General features: G+C 50.4%; 2 protein-coding genes across 3 annotated transcripts; both read left to right on the plus strand.

The window, feature by feature from the left end:
• The first annotated feature begins 1,408 nt into the window (after positions 1–1,408).
• On the plus strand, positions 1,409–9,080 carry EIF3D (eukaryotic translation initiation factor 3 subunit D). 2 transcript variants are annotated; one of them, XM_050323461.1, is made up of 15 exons: positions 1,409–1,466; positions 1,755–1,888; positions 2,191–2,236; positions 2,629–2,765; positions 2,873–2,958; positions 3,451–3,523; positions 3,660–3,775; positions 3,993–4,125; positions 4,817–4,964; positions 5,215–5,345; positions 5,794–5,879; positions 6,107–6,236; positions 6,722–6,864; positions 7,657–7,937; positions 8,946–9,080. In XM_050323461.1, exons 2-15 carry the CDS (start codon positions 1,766–1,768, stop codon positions 8,957–8,959), a joined length of 1,647 nt encoding a protein of 548 aa, XP_050179418.1. In that variant the 5' UTR covers positions 1,409–1,466; positions 1,755–1,765; the 3' UTR covers positions 8,960–9,080. The 2 variants fall into 2 exon arrangements, with proteins under 2 accessions (XP_050179418.1, XP_050179420.1); XM_050323463.1 differs by having other exon boundaries at positions 3,663–3,775.
• A 268-nt stretch (positions 9,081–9,348) lies between these two features.
• On the plus strand, positions 9,349–18,311 carry FOXRED2 (FAD dependent oxidoreductase domain containing 2). Its single transcript, XM_050323460.1, has 9 exons — positions 9,349–9,383; positions 10,002–10,532; positions 12,029–12,280; positions 12,764–13,033; positions 13,735–13,901; positions 14,548–14,713; positions 15,204–15,445; positions 16,307–16,477; positions 17,239–18,311. The coding sequence occupies exons 2-9, from the start codon at positions 10,024–10,026 to the stop codon at positions 17,502–17,504; spliced, it is 2,043 nt and encodes a 680-aa protein (XP_050179417.1). The 5' UTR covers positions 9,349–9,383; positions 10,002–10,023; the 3' UTR covers positions 17,505–18,311.
• The last annotated feature ends 654 nt before the right edge of the window (positions 18,312–18,965 follow it).

The raw sequence follows: 18,965 nt of genomic DNA on the forward strand, positions 1-18,965 counted from the left end.
AGGCAGAGGAAGTTTGTTAGGCAACCTATCCCACCCTGCTGCTATCAGGTGAGTCGTTTTCACCATTCCAACAGGCATTTGCCTACCACAGGCTTAAGGACTTCTGCCAAGAGAAGTTCTACATTTGCAGGAAGTATAATCATCATTAGCAGTGCAGATGGTTCTGACACCTCACTGCTGTCTGAGCTGCTGTGCTCTGCCGAGCCTTCAGCAGGCACAGAAAACCATATTTTCATCCTCTTTATGACATCTAGGTACAACCCAAATGGGTTTGTTGTGTGTCATCCCTGGCTTTTACACTTAAAAGCCAAACTTGAGATTTTTTAATCCATAGGGCAAATTTACTGTCATTAATGTCACTCTCTTCCCACTCCCACGCTTTTTTCTTATTAAGCGGCGATTAAGCAGGAGCGAAATTTCAGTAAATTTTTTACACTGTTGTCCCAAAATAGGTTCTTTCACACAGCTGTGCAATAGGCCAATCCACACACACAGTCGAGGTACCTGATTTCCTTACAGTTCTGTGCAGAAAGGGGTGCTGGGGGGCAAATCCACCAAGCCAGCACAATGAGTACCAAAACTCACTGTTTACACATTTTAGCAAACAAAGGCTTTAATATTCCTTGGCTAAAAGTCTCCTAGTTCTCTTATTAATTAGTATTCTATCTTCTGTTGGTTAACGATTGTCTCTCTTCTCATACCAGTTAGTCTTCTTGCTCAGCCTCTTCTTTCAAGTCAGTGGGTTTTTTGGGTCGGTGGTCATGATCTCCCCCTGCCAGAATTACCTTTTACCCAGTTAGAGCTGATTCAACACAGTTGATGAGCTGTCTTTTTAGTTTCTTCCTTATCTTGGGGTTCTGCCTAATGACCTTCAGGTCTGTAAATTCTACATTCTTTGTGTCCCCTCTCAGTGGTACATCCTTCTTCCCAAGCTTTATTAACCTTCCTCTAGGTCTGAGATCTGAAACCTGTCGAGCCCAAAACCTTAACAAGGTAATTCTACAGACAAGTAATTTGTCTTTCTAACACCTGGACAACACTTAGAGCTCGTTAGCTGCTCTCTGTTTCACGGATTAAATCTCCTTTCTTGTTGATTAGACTCGAAAGTGCACAAAGATCAAACATCAAAGAACATCCTTTATTAAGAACAGTTTTAAATATTTCACATTTTGCAACAACACTCATGCTTTACGGCAGCCGCGGTCCGCTTTTTTTTTGTTGTTTGTTTGGTTTGTTTTGTTGTTTTGGGGTTTATTTCGGGGTGGGGGGGCGGGGTTTTTGGTTGGTTGATTGTTTGTTTTTTTTTTTTTTAACTTCTACGACGGCGGCACTTCCGTCGCGCGGCGCTGACGCCAGCAGGGCGCGCCGGGGCTGCGCGCGGCCCTTTCCCCGCGCGCCGCTCCCGGGTCCGCCGCTGGATCCGCCGCTGGATCCGCCGCCATCGGGGCCGGGACGGGGCCGCGCAGGTGAGGGGGGCGCCGGGGCCGCGCCGGGGCCGGTCTCCTGCCCCGCCGACACCCGCCCGCGTGTACCGGGACCCCACGGCCCCGCCCTGCCGCTGGTTCCGGTGGGGCCGCGGCCCCGCCCCGGCACTCGCAGCGCCCACCGGCACCCCCCGGCCCTCCCCGGGCCCAGCCGCCAGAGGCGCCTTCCGTTCGCCGCGGCCTGTGCCGGGCTAAGGCCGAGGGCCTCGGTGCCTCGCCGTGCGGCTGCTGAGAGGTTTGGTGTTTTTTTTAACTTTTTCTCCCTTCCAGAAGACTAAAAAATGGCTAAGTTTGTGACACCCGTGATCCAGGACAACCCCTCCGGATGGGGCCCGTGTGCTGTGCCCGAGCAGTTCAAGGACATGCCTTACCAGCCCTTCAGCAAAGGGGACCGCCTGGGCAAGGTACCTCGGCCGTGCTGGGCCGCAGCTCTGTGTGCCCTCTGGCCTCCCACCCCTGCATGCTGCTGCTGGTGTTCGGTGCTTGTAACCGCAGCTGCTCCTCTGACACCCTTTTCAGTGCCTCCTGACACAGGGCATGGCTGTGCCCCCCCAGCTGGCGGGGCTGGCAAGCCAGGGGAGTCGGAAGGATTAGTTCTGGAGAGCACTGCTTCTGCTGCTTGGAGTCCTGCATGTACAGAGTCAGAGTTGGGGGAAAATGTTATGTCAGTGCTCATTTAACTTTGACTGTTTCTGCTCGTCCTTAGGTGGCTGATTGGACAGGAGCCACGTATCAGGATAAGAGATACACAAGTACGTGTTGTCTGGCAGCTGCTGCCGTGGTTTATTTTCTACAAAGTTCTCTTCAAGCGTCGTTCCTGCTTTCATGTCTCACACCCACCCTGTGATTACGTGCACACCTCAGCAGGACAGGCGTCTCAGTTTAGGGAGTGTGCTTCACCCTTGGGAGAGCTCCGTGGGGCTCTCCCTGTCCTTGGGGCTTACTCTGGATTTTTGTACTGCCTGCTGACCAGGGCTCCTAAGGGAGGCTTGCGGGGGGGAAAACACACGGGTGTAAGGTGTGTAAGAGACCCAGCTGAGGCATCAGGCTTAGGTGAAGGCAGCTGTGAGAGAAAGGGGCGAACTATCAGGGTTTTCTATTTAGAAGCTTGATGTTTTGTTTAGAAGCTCTGTTTTGTTTCCAGACAAGTACTCCTCGCAGTTTGGTGGCGGCAGCCAGTATGCCTATTTCCACGAGGAGGATGAGACCAGCTTCCAGCTGGTGGACACAGCACGGACGCAGAAAACGGCGTACCAGAGGAACCGCATGCGCTTTGCACAGGTAACGTGTTCTCAGAGACAGGCTCAGAGGAGACCTTCAGCAGCACAGAATTATTTCACAAGTAAAATGTCCCTTTATTTTTTTTTTTCTTTCCATCATTTCCACAGAGGAATCTTCGGAGAGACAAGGACCGTCGGAACATGCTGCAGTTCAGCATGCAGACGCTGCCAAAGAGTGCCAAGCAGAAGGAGAGGTGAGGTTGCAGAGACGAGTGTACCAGCCTTTGGTTGGAATGCATGAAGGTACTGTTGGTAAATATGCAAACTTACTGTAACAGAACCTGCTGAGCAAACAGTCAGCAGAGGAGAATTTCAGGATATTTCAAATCCAATGTTCTGCTTGTGTCAGCAGTACTTACAACTGGATTTTAAACAACTATCTAAAAATTTAGGAGAATTTTTGAATCATGTTTAGAAAGTAAACATAGCGTTCCAAACAGAGAATATCTTTTCCGAAAACTGCGTTGCAGTCTTTAGATACAAAACTATGTAAAGTGCTTCTCAGCAAAGAACGGGCTTTTTAATGCCTCGGGCATCTTGATCAGCAGATGGCTCAGCAAATGTTTCAGCAGCTCGGTGCCTGAAAGCACTGCTCCTCAGGTGGCAGTTTGGAAGTGGAGGAATGGTTGTGGCATATATGAATAGAGAACTTCTCTTCATGGCTTTTCTCACATTTGTCATTTTAGAGATCGTTTGCGCCTACAAAAGAAGTTTCAAAAACAGTTTGGAGTGAGGCAGAAGTGGGACCAAAAATCACAGGTAAACTGACAAGCTTTGTGGCACCTGTGATGGTCTGGTTTTGTTGGCTGCACTCGTGGGGCAGCTCCTCTTGCACAAATCCTGATGTGCTGTCTCTCCGTTTCTCTCTCTATCTGTGCTACCTCTGGCCGCACAGCAGAAACCTCGTGACTCCTCTGTTGAAGTTCGCAGTGACTGGGAGGTAAAGGAGGAGATGGATTTCCCTAGGCTGATGAAAATGCGCTACCTAGAGGTGTCAGAGCCACAGGACATGTGAGTTCCTAAAACATCCATTTGCTTGCTTCCTGACGTGACCAGATTTTTGGAAAGCAGGAGGGCAAGGGTCTCTTGGCCTGGTCTCAATGTTCTCATTGAGGTACCCAAAGCAGAGGGAGGTAACGGAACACCCAACAGGCTCTTCAGTCCTGTGTGGTTCATGGGTGGTGGTGTCCCTAGGAGGGGTGTCAAGGTGGTTCTCTTGCCTCTGCAGAGAGTGCTGTGGAGCCCTGGAGTACTATGACAAAGCCTTTGACCGCATTACAACAAGGAATGAGAAGCTCCTGAGGAGCATTAAGCGCATCTTCCATACTGTCACCACTACGGACGACCCAGTTATCCGAAAGGTATGTTTGCTGGTTTGTAAAACCCAGTAGTGTGTTTCCCAGTGTGTGCTGTTGTTGGAGACCAGCTGTCACTGTCAGACTGAAGGGCAAAAGTAAAGAAGCGTTAGCTGGTGTTGTTATTTTTCTTAGGTCCGAGGCAGAGCTAGATTAATGCAAAGTTAGGAAACACTGGCCAAGGAAAAGCTGTGATTCTGGGAGGGCAGGCAGGCTGGTACTTGTTGGGAAGGAAACTCTTATGTCAGAGACCTGATTCTTGAGGGTTCTGCTTTTGGAGGTGAGGAAGGCTCAGAGATTTCTCTCTTGTCACCTCACTGGCAATAAAGAGCCATACATTTTCCAACATATATTTCACAGTGGTTTCTTGCTTTCCCCTTGTGTGGATGAGGGTGGGCCAGGTTTGCTGGGTAGTACCTCTTGCTTTGTCTAATGGTGGATCTGGCTGGATCAGAGTATCTTGAACTTGGGTAAGTTCTTCCAGGTGCATTTTCCATGATTAAACCCAGTATATATATGTGAAGCATTTATAAAATGAGTAATCATAAGAAAACAGGTACTTACTGGTCCAGCTTCCTCCGAATGGGAGAAGAAATCAGTGATCTGGTTTGCTAGCACTTCTCATCCTGGCTAGGGAAGGGGTATCTGTTCCTATTGCTGAAACACAGTTTTCTCCTCCTCTTACATCCATCCATAGCTGGCCAAGACACAAGGGAATGTGTTTGCCACGGACGCCATCCTGGCCACGCTGATGAGCTGCACTCGCTCTGTCTATTCCTGGGACATCATTGTCCAGAGAGTTGGATCCAAGCTTTTCTTTGACAAGAGGGACAACTCAGATTTTGGTGAGGAAAAGTCCTGAAAGAAATTTCTGTTGCAGTAGCTAAAGGGTCTAATTTTCTTTATGCTTACCTGAGTTTATTCTGCGTCTCAGTGTCCAGACTGAGACCGCTGAACAACCTGATTACTGGAGTACACTTGATAGCTGCGGGGGGAACTTGAGTATTGATCTGCTCCACTGTGGGGCTGTGGCTCACTGAAGCTGACGTAGTTACTCCCCCAAGTATAACCGCTTGTGTCTGGTTTTCTTCCCAGACCTCCTGACAGTGAGTGAAACAGCCAATGAACCACCACAGGAAGAGGGCAACTCCTTTAATTCTCCACGCAACCTTGCCATGGAAGCTACCTACATCAATCATAACTTCTCACAGCAGTGTCTGAGGATGGTAAGGTGGAGCAGTGCTGAATAGTAGGGCCTGTGTTTCAGAGAGTCTTGAGACTTCATTAAGGCTGCTTTAATGCAGCACGGAAGGATTTTAATTGACAGTTATGTTACACTGGTGTTCTTTCAGTTTTGAAGGAGGTGGGATTACTTCTGGTGAGCAGTGTGACTTTGTTGTAGAAAAGTTTTCATCCTTATTTCACAGAGAGATCATCTCACTCCCCTTGGTGATGCAGCCAGGCTTCTGAGTACACTTACTGAAGTACCATTACAAGTAGTGCTTATAGCACTGTGACTAACATGAACATGAGGCTTCTCATCAGCTGTTTTATGTTTTGGTATTTTTCTACATAAGGGAAATCAGCTACTGTTGCTGTAAAAGAATATTTTTCCGGTAGGGGCGAGCTGTCTCAGCCTTTTTCTCCTAACATGCCCTTTGTTTTCATCTGCAGGGAAAGGAGAAATACAAGTTTCCTAACCCAAACCCCTTTGTGGAGGATGACATGGATAAAAACGAAGTGGCCTCTGTTGCATACAGGTATGTTGATAATTGCTCTGAAGCCCAAGTTTGGCAAGGAGGCAGGATGTGTTTGTGATATGAAGGCAAAACAAATTAGGAGTGTTACTGATAGGAGCTTTACCTTGAGAGGGATTCATGGTTAACTTGAGTGAACAGGTAGAGGAGGAAAAGATTTTGCTGAGTGCTTGCATGGATCTGGAAGAGATCAAAGGTCAGAAATAACCAGCTGGATTGTTTGTTGGCAGATACCGAAGGTGGAAGCTGGGAGATGATATAGATCTCATTGTCCGCTGTGAACATGATGGAGTGATGACAGGAGCTAATGGAGAAGTGTCATTCATCAACATCAAAACACTGAACGAGTGGGATTCCAGGGTGAGGAGGAATGGGATTCCAAAGCTAGCTCTAACTGCTTCACTGCTGCCTGACATGCCAGGTACAGCAGAGAAGATAAGAAGAACATCTGGCGGTGTGCCCCGGGTGTTACATTCTATCAAAGGAGTATAACTTCGGTGGACAAGCAGTGCTGATGGCATTCTCCCCCAGATGAGATGTAGCTAGTTTGAACCCTCTTGTCTCCAGGTGTTCAGCACAGTGGCCAGCGTGTTCCCATGCTTCCCTCATGAATTCTTCCCTCACAAACAACCCTTTCTAACCAGTGCCACAAATGTTGGGCAATCCCAGCTTTTTGTGTTTCTCCTTTTCCCGTGCAAGGGCTTTCCCTATAGGCTGCAGTTCACATTCCCTCATATGGTGTACCGTAAGGTAGCTGAAAGCAGCTTCCCTGTCTGATGACAAGATGGCTGAAGAGGTGGCTGCTGCTGGCTTGTCAGGCTTACCCTAGTTTTGATTCTCCTCAGTATTGCAATGGAGTAGACTGGCGCCAGAAGCTGGACTCCCAGAGAGGAGCTGTGATTGCCACAGAGCTGAAAAATAACAGCTACAAATTAGCCCGCTGGACATGCTGTGCACTGCTGGCTGGATCTGAGTATCTTAAACTTGGGTAAGTTCTTCCAGGTGCATTTTCCATGATTAAACCCAGTATATATATGTGAAGCATTTATAAAATGAGTAATCATAAAAAACCAAACACTTGGGTGCCCAAGAAGGGAAAGCTTGTGGTGAGCACACCAGCCTTGGTGTGAGCTGCTTCCCATCAGCATCAGGCTGATGTGCCCCTGCTGTGACTGACCTTGTGAGACCCCACACATGTGAAGGGCAGGTGGCCTCTGTGGCTCTCAGCCTGTTTGCTGAGGTCACCAGCAAGGAAAATAAACACAGTGAGTGTGCTGCCTGTCAGGAATCTGACTGAGATCCTCCTCAGTGCCCTGTTACTGAGAAATTGGGTGGTGGAGGAGGGTATGGCCACAGCCCCTTTTGAACTCTCATCCTAAAATCATTTGAGTCCGCGCTGTGGGTAATGAACGGGAGGCATCTACTAACTCTCTTCTAGTGGTTCTGCAATCCTAGGTTACACCCTCAGACACAGGACTGATACTTTTGCATGTGCTTAATTCCAAAGTCCCAGCTAATCATGCTATTGCTTAATTTTTATCTGTGCGACTAATTCTTCTGTATCTTTTGTACCACTCCATCCGATTTGGGGATTTCCAGGTGCATTACTGATTGGCAGTTTGTAGCCAGAAGATCCTCTTAGCCTTCAGTGTTGGAGTATTAGGATCTTTCAGCCCAGAAAACAAAACTAAGATGATCACGGTGCTTTTCTTGCTGGCATTCTTCTGCTGTCTGAGCTTAATTTCCTGATACCCCTCTGGTTTCTTCTTGCCCTCCCTAGGTACGTATCCCGTTACCACGTGAAGGACTCTTCCCGCCATGTGATCCTGGGCACGCAGCAGTTCAAGCCAAATGAGTTTGCCAGCCAGATTAATCTGAGCATAGAGAACGCCTGGGGCATCCTGCGATGTGTCATTGACATCTGCATGAAGCTGGATGAGGGGAAGTACCTCATCCTCAAGGACCCCAACAAGCAGGTGATCCGCATCTACAGTTTGCCTGATGGCACCTTCAGCTCTGATGAAGATGAGGAGGATGAAGAGGAAGAAGAGGAAGAGGAAGGTTTGTAGCATACTTGGGGATTTATGCTTCTAAGTGATGTACTGGTCTGGATGAAAAGGGGTGACCCGTGGTAAAGACCAGAGCCAGAGAGTGAGATCTGACCAGTGGCAGGAGAGGAGCGAGGCTGAAGAACATGTGGTCCCAACGATGGGACTCAGCTGGAAAGGTGTGAGTGACATTGGGAGTACTCAGTTGGAAGCAAAAACAGCAGAGTTGGAAATGCAGATGCTGTGCTTCTGTACAGATACTTAATGAGGACTGAGTTAACAGGGCTAGGGAGGAAAGGTCCCAGATCCAGAGCACTGACTGGAAAAACGAAGCCTGCCACAGCCTTCATTCAGCGGCCCCAAGATTTGCAGGAGTGGGTGGGTGCTGATTTCTGATGGTACTGGGATTTTTTTACAGCAGTTTTAGAAATGGCAGTGACTATCAGATGACACATTTAAAACGCGTGGTGATGGAGCACAATTGAGGTAACTCAGTGAAGGCTTCCCTGAAGTGGCTGTTGAAGCTGAGCAATCACTGGCTAGTCAGGATGAGAGTTTTGGAGGATTGGTGGTGCCCTGTGGAAAACCGCTGGTTTTGCTTCACTGTAAAAAACCATCTGTGATCCCTGATACGAGTTGTCTATATGCTCTGTTCAGACAGTGGGAAACCATTTATTCTGGGGCTCCTGCTTTTGTGATAGGAAAAATATCTCCCAGCTTCTTCCTAGGCTGAAAACGTGGCGTGGCCACTCTGGATTTTATTATGGAAATGTTAGTTAGGTCTCTGCGTAATTTATTCAGGAATGTAAATTGTGTAATTCCAAATGACGTGTTTGTGGTCTTGGCTGATGGGCAGGTTTGTTGGGAAGACGAGGCGGGGGAGGGGGGAAGGCACAGGCAGTCGGAGGGGTGATAAATCTCCCTGAAGTGGCAGCCTTGGTTTTTCATGTTCCTTCTGGCATTTCCTTGACATACATGGTTTATTTTGGGTCGTTTCACTACTGTTTCTCTTCTGTTTCAGAGGAAGAGAGCTGAACCCTGCAGCCAGCACCGAGGGGTGGCAGTAACAGGCAGCCCCGTCCCTGCAGGCGGGCAGTGGCTGCACATCGATGATAACCGTGGGGCAAATCGGAATAAAGTTGATTTTGCGGAGTGACGCGGTGCTCTGTGTGTGGTGTGTGTGCCCGGATCGGGTGCCCCGGTCCCGGCCCCCTTCCCGCGCTGTCCCTTTAAGCGCGGCCCGCCCCCGGACACGTGGTGCGCGCGCGGCGGTACTGCCGGCGGGAAGCGGCGGCTGCCGCGTCACGTGACGCGCGAGGCGCGCGCCACCCCCCTCGCTCGCCCCCGCAGCGCGCGGGAGGCAGCGCCGTGCCCGCCCTGCCCCGCCCGGGCGGCGCGGGAGGGAGGAGGGAGCGGAGCGGAGCGGGAGGAGCGGAGCGGCGGGGGCTCCGCGGTGCAGGTGCGGCCGCGAGCCGGACGGGTCCGCGCGGCCGGCGGCGGCCCCGCGCGTCACGTGCGCCTCGCGCGCCATCGGCGGGGGCACCGGGGCCGGACCGTATTGGCGGGGCAGTGAGGGCAGCGCGGGGCGCCCCGCCGCTCATTGGCTGGTGGGCTTGGGCCGCCCTCTCCCATTGGATGTGGGGCGCAGAGGCGCTCGCGGCTGTTAATGCACAGGTGCTGCCCCACCTTCCCACCTGTGCGCTGCCGCCGGCGGCGCTGTGCGCCCATTGGCTGGGGGACCAGGGGCCCCTTTTGCTATTGGCTGGCAGGGGCCAGGGCCCCGCCCCAGCACCCTTGTCCTGGCTGGGGCGTCATGGCGGTCGGGCCTGGGCAGAGGCAGGTGGGCACTGGCGGGGCAGGGGTCTCTGGGCGGAGGCAGGTGGGCACTGGCGGGGCAGGGGTCTCTGGGCGGAGGCAGGTGGGCACTGGCGGGGCAGGGGTCTCTGGGCAGGGGCAGGTGGGCACTGGTGGGGCAGGGGTCTCTGGGCAGGGCAGGTGGGCACTGGTGGGGTCAGGTGTCTCTTGCATGGAGGCTGTAGTCCCCAAGGTGACACTTCCGTGGCGCTCTCCCCCGCAGAGGCGGCAGTGCCAGCTCCGCCATGGCCACAGTGGTCTGCGGGACGTTCCTGGGGCTGGCCCTGTGTGCGGTGAGTGGCACTGCTTTCCTCTACCACGACTACTGCATCATCGGGGCTGGCCCCGCGGGCCTGCAGGTGGCCTATTTCCTCCAGCAAGCCAGGCGGGACTACATCGTCTTTGAGCGGAGCCACGCGCCTGGCAGCTTCTTCGCCCTCTACCCTCGCCACCGCAAGCTCATCAGCATCAATAAGCAGTACACGGGCAAATCCAACAGTGAGTTCAACCTCCGCCACGACTGGAATTCGCTCCTCAGCCATGACAGGCGGCTGCTCTTCCGACACTACTCGCGTGACTTCTTTCCCCACGCTGACACGATGGTGCGTTACCTGGAGGACTTTGCGTCCCTGCTGGAGCTGCGGGTTCAGTACAACACGGCCATCATCCATGTGACGCTGGAGAAAAACGGGCAGGCCTGGAATGGCCACTACTTCCTCCTGACTGACCAGGACAGGAAGAACTACAAGTGCAGGTAATGGGCAAACCTGGGGCTTGCCATGCAGCTCTACATGGTCATCTTTGAGGTCACAAAATCACAGGATAAGTTGAGCTGGAAGAGACCCAGAAAGGCCATTTTGTTGGATTGCTCAGAGCCTTGCCCTGTTGAGGCAAGAGTGTCTCCAGTAATGGAGATTTCACAGCCTCCTAGAGCCTTAACCACCACCACAGGGGAAAAACCTTTTGTGGGGATCAGTGGGTGAATGAGTGGAATAACTGCTTCTGGGAAGACATTGCCTTTTATGAGCAATGTTTTTTGCCATAAGCAGCTGAGGGCAGGGCAGACATGAACTGGTGCAATGGCCATCATGGCAGGGTCCATCCTTGATGTGTAAGCTTGAAATCACTGCTGTTTTATTACTAGATAATTGCTGTCCGTGAAAAAAATTACACATTTGTACTCGTAGCCAGCACTTCACTTACTGAAAATGAGAGTGAGTCAGTGCAGTGACACCTCACCCCCAGGTCTCAGCTCCAAACTGTGCCCCAGCCAAGTTGAGCCCTGGGCTGACAGAGCTGGAATACAGAGGGGAACAAGAGGAAAGTGGGAAATTATGAGAAATAACCCTCAACTCTGCTGGTCCCTGAATTCCCCTTCCCCTTGTCACATTTACGCGTGTGTATCCCGTACTGTCACTGAGCTACGTTCCTAAAAACCTAAAAGTTGCTCGTGTGAACATACGGAGTGTATTTCCCACCTCTCCTGAGAACCTCAGCTCTACGACAGCAGGTCGTGCTGACTGTCACTTGCCGGTGTGCTGCTGGCAGGCTCAGAGGGGACAGAAGGCAATCCCAGACACCCACGTACCACAAGCAAGTTGCTTTTGGGAGCTGTGTAATCAAGGCTGGGACAGCAGACAGTGCTGCTCGCCTCAGCTGCCTGGCGTTTCCATCTAAGTCACAAACATTTCCCCAAGAATCAAGCAAAAGCTCTTACGGAGAGATATAAAAAGATCACTGTACTCATTTTTGGTGTTAACAATTAGTGATTTTCCTAGCGTGTTTTTATGGCTGGGAGTTACATTTCAAAATATCGAAAGCATTTCCTGTCTGTCTTAAAAATTACTTCTGTCCTGCTCTACTAAAACGCAACTCAAATTTTAAATCAAAGTCATTTTTTATGCAGCATATAAACAACCTGTGGAACTTTAGCAATATATATATTTTCAGTGAATACATATGAGTAGAACTTGCATTCATGAACAGTGGAGTAGGATGTGTATGTACAGCATCCACTATTTGCTATTTATAAGAACATTCCGTTGTCCTGAGGAGAGGGAAGAGAGGAGCAGGTCATTAGGTAAAACTGGGTAGAGGTTTCTTTTGAAACCATGACCTGTGCCGCTGGTCCAGCATCACTGCGGGGGGCACATCACATCCATCTTTCACAGCGGGAGGAGGAGGGAGTGCTGAGATGGAGCCCCATTCCTCTAATTCCTGCATTCCCTAGTGCTATCCCTGTTTTTACAGCTCTTTGTTGGTCGCCACTGGGACGTGGGTCCCCAACGTGGTAAACTTCCCTGGCTCAGAGTATGTTGAGGGTTATGAGACTGTGTCCATCAACCCGGAGGATTTTGCTGGCCAGACCGTGTTGATCTTGGGACGAGGGAACTCAGCCTTTGAGACGGCGGAGAACATTCTGGGGGTCACGAACTTCATCCACATGGTGAGCCGGTCCCGCGTGCGCCTCTCCTGGGCCACCCACTACGTCGGGGATCTGAGGTAGGAAAGCGTTTCTGTTCCTCTTTGTGATGCAGCTGAAGTACAAACAAGGAGAATTGTTTCTTTCCCAGGCAACAGGCTGGACTGCGCAGGTGGTGCTGCTGTGGTCCTGGGAGGCACGTGGGGAACGTGGGGCCTTCTGTAGGTCTTTGGTTCAAAACAATCCATGTTGCAGTTGCTGAACACAGAAGCTTGATCAGAACTTTTGGGATCTGTGTGAAACAGAAACATGTACACTTGGAAAAGTGCTGGCTCTCATGTTGTTTCTTTGCTTGCAATCACAGGGGAAAGCTGAGAGGTTGGCTACATCCTCTACATCCTACAAGGGCAGCGAGGCTGTGCTTTTCCTTTGAGCCCTGAGGCTCTGGGGGTAACCTTTACACTGAAGAGGAGTTGGGATGCCTGACAATTGATCCCATTTTCAGCAGCTAAGACAGAACCTCCCTTCGTTTAGCCCTTCTTATGTTCTCCTGTTTTTCGTAGAGCAATTAACAATGGACTGCTCGACACCTACCAGCTGAAATCTCTGGATGGGCTTCTGGAGGGCGACCTGGAAGATCTGGCTATTGTCAAGGACAGAAAAGGAAAGTTGCACGTCACGCTCCGGTTCTACCTGGAGAACAGGAACATCAGCGCAGGCATCGATTCCATCACCCTCCCGCAGGACGAACTGGACAATTTTGCCACCCGGGCACCTTATGACCGTGTCATCCGCTGCCTGGGCTGGAAGTTTGACTTCTCCATCTATAACAGGTGAGGGATAACCAGGATCTCCAGGGAAGAAGGTGTTTAATCTGAAGGGCCTGAGTAGAGAGGAAAAGGAAGGGCAGGTCCTCTCCTGGCAGCATTGTTTGGACCTCCGTGTGCTCTGAGCTACCTGGTGCTGCACAGTCTTCTGTTTACCATGCAAGTAAGGCTGTGTTCCAGTGGGAGTGTGTTTGTTGCTGCCCTCTGACCGACAGACTCTAAGGCTGAGCAGATGGCAGTGCTGGGACCTGAGTGACACAGAAAAACTTGTGCCTTTAGAACTTAACATCCTGACCTGCCAGATTGCATGGAGGAAGCTAGCAATGTTCTGGGGCTTTTTTGAAATGAGAATGGTACAGGTGCAGATTGCTACGGGAAGGTTTTGTCTAGGAAAAAAAATTTCCCTGAGGATGCAACCTTCAGTCCACCTCGGTGCATCCTGCAGTTGAAAATGATACTGCTAATTTCACTGTCTTCCAGAATTCACTGTCAGTAGCTCAGCCTGGAATTGGATCTTGCCCAGAGCTACCTTGGGATGAGCACCCTTGTCTTCTGAAGATCCTCATTTTAGTAGTAAGCCCCACTGAGGGCAGCAGGGGTATGAAGCAGAGTCTTGAAGTGGCTGCAATATAATGTGTATCAGAAACCCTTTTTATTTTGCTACCCCCATCCTTCCTGACAGCCTGCTTTTCTCTTTTGCACATCAGATCCCTTAGAATGATGCCAGGAAAAGGGAATATTAAAAAGTATCCTCAGATCAAACCCAATTATGAGTCCAGAAGCACTCGGGGACTCTTTGTTCTCGGCACTGCTAGCCATTCCGTTGACTTCAGGAAATCTGCTGGGGGCTTCATCCATGGATTCCGGTATACAAGTGAGTAATTGGGGTGTACAGAAAGGGCAGAGGTGGAAATTGTTCTTCCCTTCAAACGGTCCATAGCTTACTGCTGGAAAGAGATCACCTTTAGTCTTGTTCTGGCAATAACAGTGACAAAACACAGTCAAGCTGCAGCTGCATCTGCATCATCTGAAGTGGAGGAGAAGTGACTTGGGGTCATATCTGAAGTTTTTGGTTGTCTGTCTTTGTTTTGTCTTGTGTCTCTCTTGCCTGTTGTCTGTTATTTATGTAACACAATAGATTTCTTCCTGCCAGATGCTCTGCCTCATGACGGGCTGTGGGTGAGAGGTCTGTGCTGTGGAGTTAAAACCCAGCAGCTGTGGGCAGTAGAGAAAATTTCCTTCTTTATATGTGTTTGCCCGTCCTTATCATTAAAGGACTTCTTAGAAGTAAAGAAATATCCCTGAGGACCCCCGACCCCTTCCCCCTCCACTTAGCATCCCATCAGCTTTCAGAGGGCGTCTCCACTGCAGTTACCAGCGATTGGGGTGGGAGGTCCTGAGCACGGAGGAGCTGTAAAGCTTATTTATTGAGTCCTGCGCCGCAGAAGAGTGATTGGATTTCTTAAAACCGTAAGATTGGATTTTTAACTAAGTTGTCTTTGTTTCTCTCGATGTCTTAGCTCGCGCAGTCCATCGCCTATTGGAAAACCGTCACCATGGTGTCCCCTGGCCATCCACAGTCTACCCTATTACACAGCTGACCAATTCCATCATCAAGCGGGTGAACGAGGCCTCGGGCCTCTACCAGATGTTCAGTGTCCTGGCTGACATCATACTGCTGAGAGAGTGAGTGAGTAATTATTCCCAGCACTGCACTCCATCATTTCGTTTCTTTTTCTTTACCTTTGCTTCCCATGGTGCCACCACAGAAATTGCTGCCTAAGGACGTTACCATCGCGTAGGCAGCCACCCCAGACCTGTACCACTGCCACAACTGGTGGCAGTTACTTCTGCCAGTTACTTCCCTTTCTTAAAGGGTTAGAGTGGTCCAGACCTTCCTTCCAGGCTCAGTGATGGAGTACTCTTTTACTGTCCCCAGGAAAAGAGTTTTCTTGAGCAGTGCTAATGTAAAGAGGAGTCTCATAATCCAGGAAAATAATGGAGTCTTGTAACAGTATCTGCAGCCTTCATAAGCTCTGCATCAAGTCCAGCCCAGATCTGTAATGACCAGAAAAAAAAAATTACTATCTGATGGCTTTTTAGCCTTATCCACACCCAGCTGAGGGTGGGTTGGATCCCAGCTGGCTTTGTCTGATGGTGTGGTTGTAATTCACAGGAATGCCACAGCATTTGAATACCTGGAAGAGTACCCCACTGGAGTCCTGGCCGAACTGGAAATGCAGACTGGGAGAAAGGCTTCCAATGGGCTCTTTGTGATCATCATGGAGTATGGGAGGAATTTCTCTGGGGCTGACAAGGATGTCTTCTACTACAACCGTGCTGTGGGAGAGGCACAGCATGCCTGGCAGTCCAACTTTCTACACCCTGTTATTTACTATTACAAACGCCTTCCAACAGGTGAGTTTTCCCGCTAGCTATGTGATAGAATCAAAATAGACAGGGATGAAGATAGTAGAGCCAGAGGAGGGGTGGGACCTGAAGGCATTGTTCCCCCTTCTCCATTTCCCTCATGTCCATCCTCTGAGACACCCGCCCACCACTGTGTGAGCTGAAAAAGAAGCTGACGGTTGGCAAGAAGTTTCCATCGGTCAGTACAGGGGGTAGCAGGGTGGTACCAGAAACCTCACACTTGAAAATAGGAACAAACAGGCATGCTGGAAGTCTCCCCATTCCCAGAAAGAACACTGCTTCCCTTTGGCTGGCACCCTGTGTGTATTTTGCAGAGCCTGGCAGATGAGGCTGGGCTGTTGTTGTTTGGCAGTGTTGCTGCCAAAAGAAAGCTACTCTGTGTGGCCGGCCGGGGTCTGAAAGGTCACACAGCCACAGAGGCAGCCAAAGGCAAGGGTTTGAAGAGGAGTGTTATATCCAGCAAGCAAACACACTCAGAATAGATTTCCTTGGGAAATAAGTGTGTTGAGTCTTCATCTCCAGAAACCTAAGGTCAGGGTCCAGCCTGCCTTGCACAGAAATAAGCATGATGTGTAGCAGCATTAAACACAGCTTAGCCCATCTGGCAGTCCCTGCCCAGGGGGAACAGGAGTGAAATGACAGGAATGCTGCAAGCAGGGACAGAGGGCAGCTGTGCAGTGGCAGGGCTGTTGAGGACAGAGCTAGCAGAGGGGATTGCAAATGAAAGTAAGGTAGGGATTAAAAGGTCAGGACAAAAGCTGAAACAGCTGTCACAGCTGCTTTCCATTCCCCAAGCTCTTTTTAATGCCATTTTGCTTCTAAGAGACTCCCTTAATGTTCTCTTGGCAGAGCGTGAGATGAAACTCCGGCCCCCAGAGTGGCCTCTCCCTCATCCAGATGCCATTCATCACATTGTGGAGGACTTTCTGACGGACTGGACAGCCCCAAATGCTCACATCCTGCCACTGAGGCGCTTCTTGGAGAACTGCCTCAGCACCGACCTGCGCAGTTTCTTTGCAGGTAATTTGAACGCAGGGTTGAGGTGGCAGGAGGAGGAGGAGGAGGAATGTGAGGGACAAGCGACAGGAAGGATCTCTTCTGCAGATAGCTGAGATCTTTCTGTGGTGAGTTGCTTGTCTCACCATCCTCCTCAACAAGTCACACCTCCTCAACACAATCCCAGACAGTAAAAAGTGCCATTCTGTATGTGTACGTTCCCAAAGAGCTTTTGCTCTTGCTCTCCATTAGAAAGGCGTGCCAGGATTTAGGGAAAGGTATATGAGGTTGGGTTCAATCCTTTTTCTAGCTGCAGCTTTCCTTCTCCATTATCTGATCATTTCTTTGTACCATCGGGTACTAGATCTTATGTACTGATGATGGGATTGCTTTCCCATGGGAAATGGGAGTGCTGTGGTGTGAGAGCTGGAGACAGCCTCTGCTGCCTTCCTTCCTGGTCTGAAGACTGGCCTGGGAACCTCCTGCAGGAAGCCCACATGGCACACAGAGGGAAGCAATCCTGTGGTACAAAGAAGATGCCAGATGGACACAACCTCAAATCCAGATCCTTTTTCTCTCAGAGTGCAGACTGGAGATCCCTCTCTGCACCTCCTGAGCTCTGCGGAACTAACTCGATTACTGTGCTGCCACCCAGGGTGGGAAACTCCCGTCATCTTCCCTCATCCTCTCTGCCTTTTGTTTTGAATGAGTCCTTGATAGTTTATGGGAATTTTTCCCTACAGGGTATCTCTGCTGAGTCTGATTTTTGATCCTTTCCCCTGCAGAGTCCTGTTTCCTGTTTGCCTTCACCCGTCAGAAGCTGCCCCCCTTCTGCCAGCAGGGATACGTGAGGATGCAGGGGCTCATGGGCAGCGAGGGGCTCCGGCGCCACGCGATGCAAGCTGGACTGCTGCAAGATTACACCCTCACAGACTTTCCTGATGACAGACCCCCTGACAGCCACGACAGGTCAAGGGACCAGTTGCTGAGAGATCAAGTGATTCCAGTTCGTCCGCTGCAGCATCTTGTCAATGCCAAGGATGAGCTTTAACCTTCCTTGCTCTGCACTGAAACTTATAGGTGCTGTTGTGACAGTACTGTAACAGAGATCCACAGCAGGATTCTGTCCTTTTCCTATGCCCTTTTTCCATCCCCCTGCCTTCCCCTAATCCTGAGTTGCCAAAGACCTGCTCAGATCTTGCTGTTACAAAGAGGACCAACATCTTTCAGAGGATGAGCAATGGGCCAAAATCCGGTGATGCTGAGGCTCCTGCGTTGTCCTTGCAGAGCTCAGAGTTGCCTGAAGGTGGTGTTTGTTTTTATCTGACTGACCAGTAACTGCAGCGACGTACAGAGGTCACAGAAGAGAGTGCAGGAACACCTGGGAAACTTAAAGTGTCACACTCCCCTTTGGAGGTGACCTGCTTGCACCCTGTGGAGCCTGGTGCAGGCTCTCTGGTCTCTGGATGCTGTACCCTGTGTATACTTGAAGATTTGTTCCTGCATCGGGTCCTGAAGGGGTACTCCGGGCAAACTTCCAGTATTTTTCTTGCATTTGAGTTAGGGCAGTTGTGTAGCTTCAGGGGGAGGGGTGTTTTTTAGTTATCATATAGGTCAGATAATTTATCGTTTTCCAGAGAGCGCTACAAGGGACCCTTCCCTCTCCACAGTGGTTGGGCAGCTTGCCTGGAATGCCTGGGACACAGAGACTGACAATGAGTTCAGCTCCACTGTCCTCATGTTTTTCTTCTCCCACACCAGGCAGCCTGGAAGGGTAGCCCTTTGTCTTTTATGAAGCATGACCAATATTTCTGCTGTTTGCACTATGTCCCATCAAGAAAGTTTGATGTTGTTAAAATGTTCCTTCTAGTTTATTCCCTTCCAGTCACCTTGAGATCCTACAGGGAGTGACTGGGAGGCTGTCTGCACTTTACTGCTCCCCCTGTCAGCCACATACACTTGCCTGTCTCCTCCTTGTGGGCTCCTTCCATGATCCTGGAGTTGAAAAGCAAGAGCAGTTTTGAGCTTGACTTTATGACCTGTGACTTCTAGGAAATAGAGGAGGGGTGAGAGGGAACAGGCGTTTACCTCCACACGTGTTTTCCAACAACTTAGCTTCTCAAAAAATATACACTTGTGCTTCCAGACTGGAGGGGGCTGTACCTTACACATACCTAAGCTCTCCCAATCCTTTGAATCCTTTACTGTTTCTGTAAAACCCCAGTTTCTTGGAGAGGCTGGGGAGCAGAAGAGGGGAAGGAAATTACGAAGGAGTTCTTGCTCTCTTTGGGAGTACTGAGCTGTGCTAGCAATGCTGCTGCTTCTGGAAGATCTCGCCTGTTCATGTGCAGCTGGGGAGGAGAAACAATCACCTCAGTGGCATCAATCAGCATCCTTCTATGGGCTTTACATCCCATTGCCCCAGCTCCAAGGCCAGACTGGGAATGGCTCTCGTGGCCTGTAGTTGTCTGGGTGATGCTACTACTTGCTACTACTACCATGGTCCTCTTGG

Source organism: Myiozetetes cayanensis, unplaced genomic scaffold, assembly GCF_022539395.1.
Source record: "Myiozetetes cayanensis isolate MyiCay16 unplaced genomic scaffold, myiCay2020 scf3, whole genome shotgun sequence".
Taxonomy (NCBI): Eukaryota; Metazoa; Chordata; class Aves; order Passeriformes; family Tyrannidae; genus Myiozetetes; species Myiozetetes cayanensis.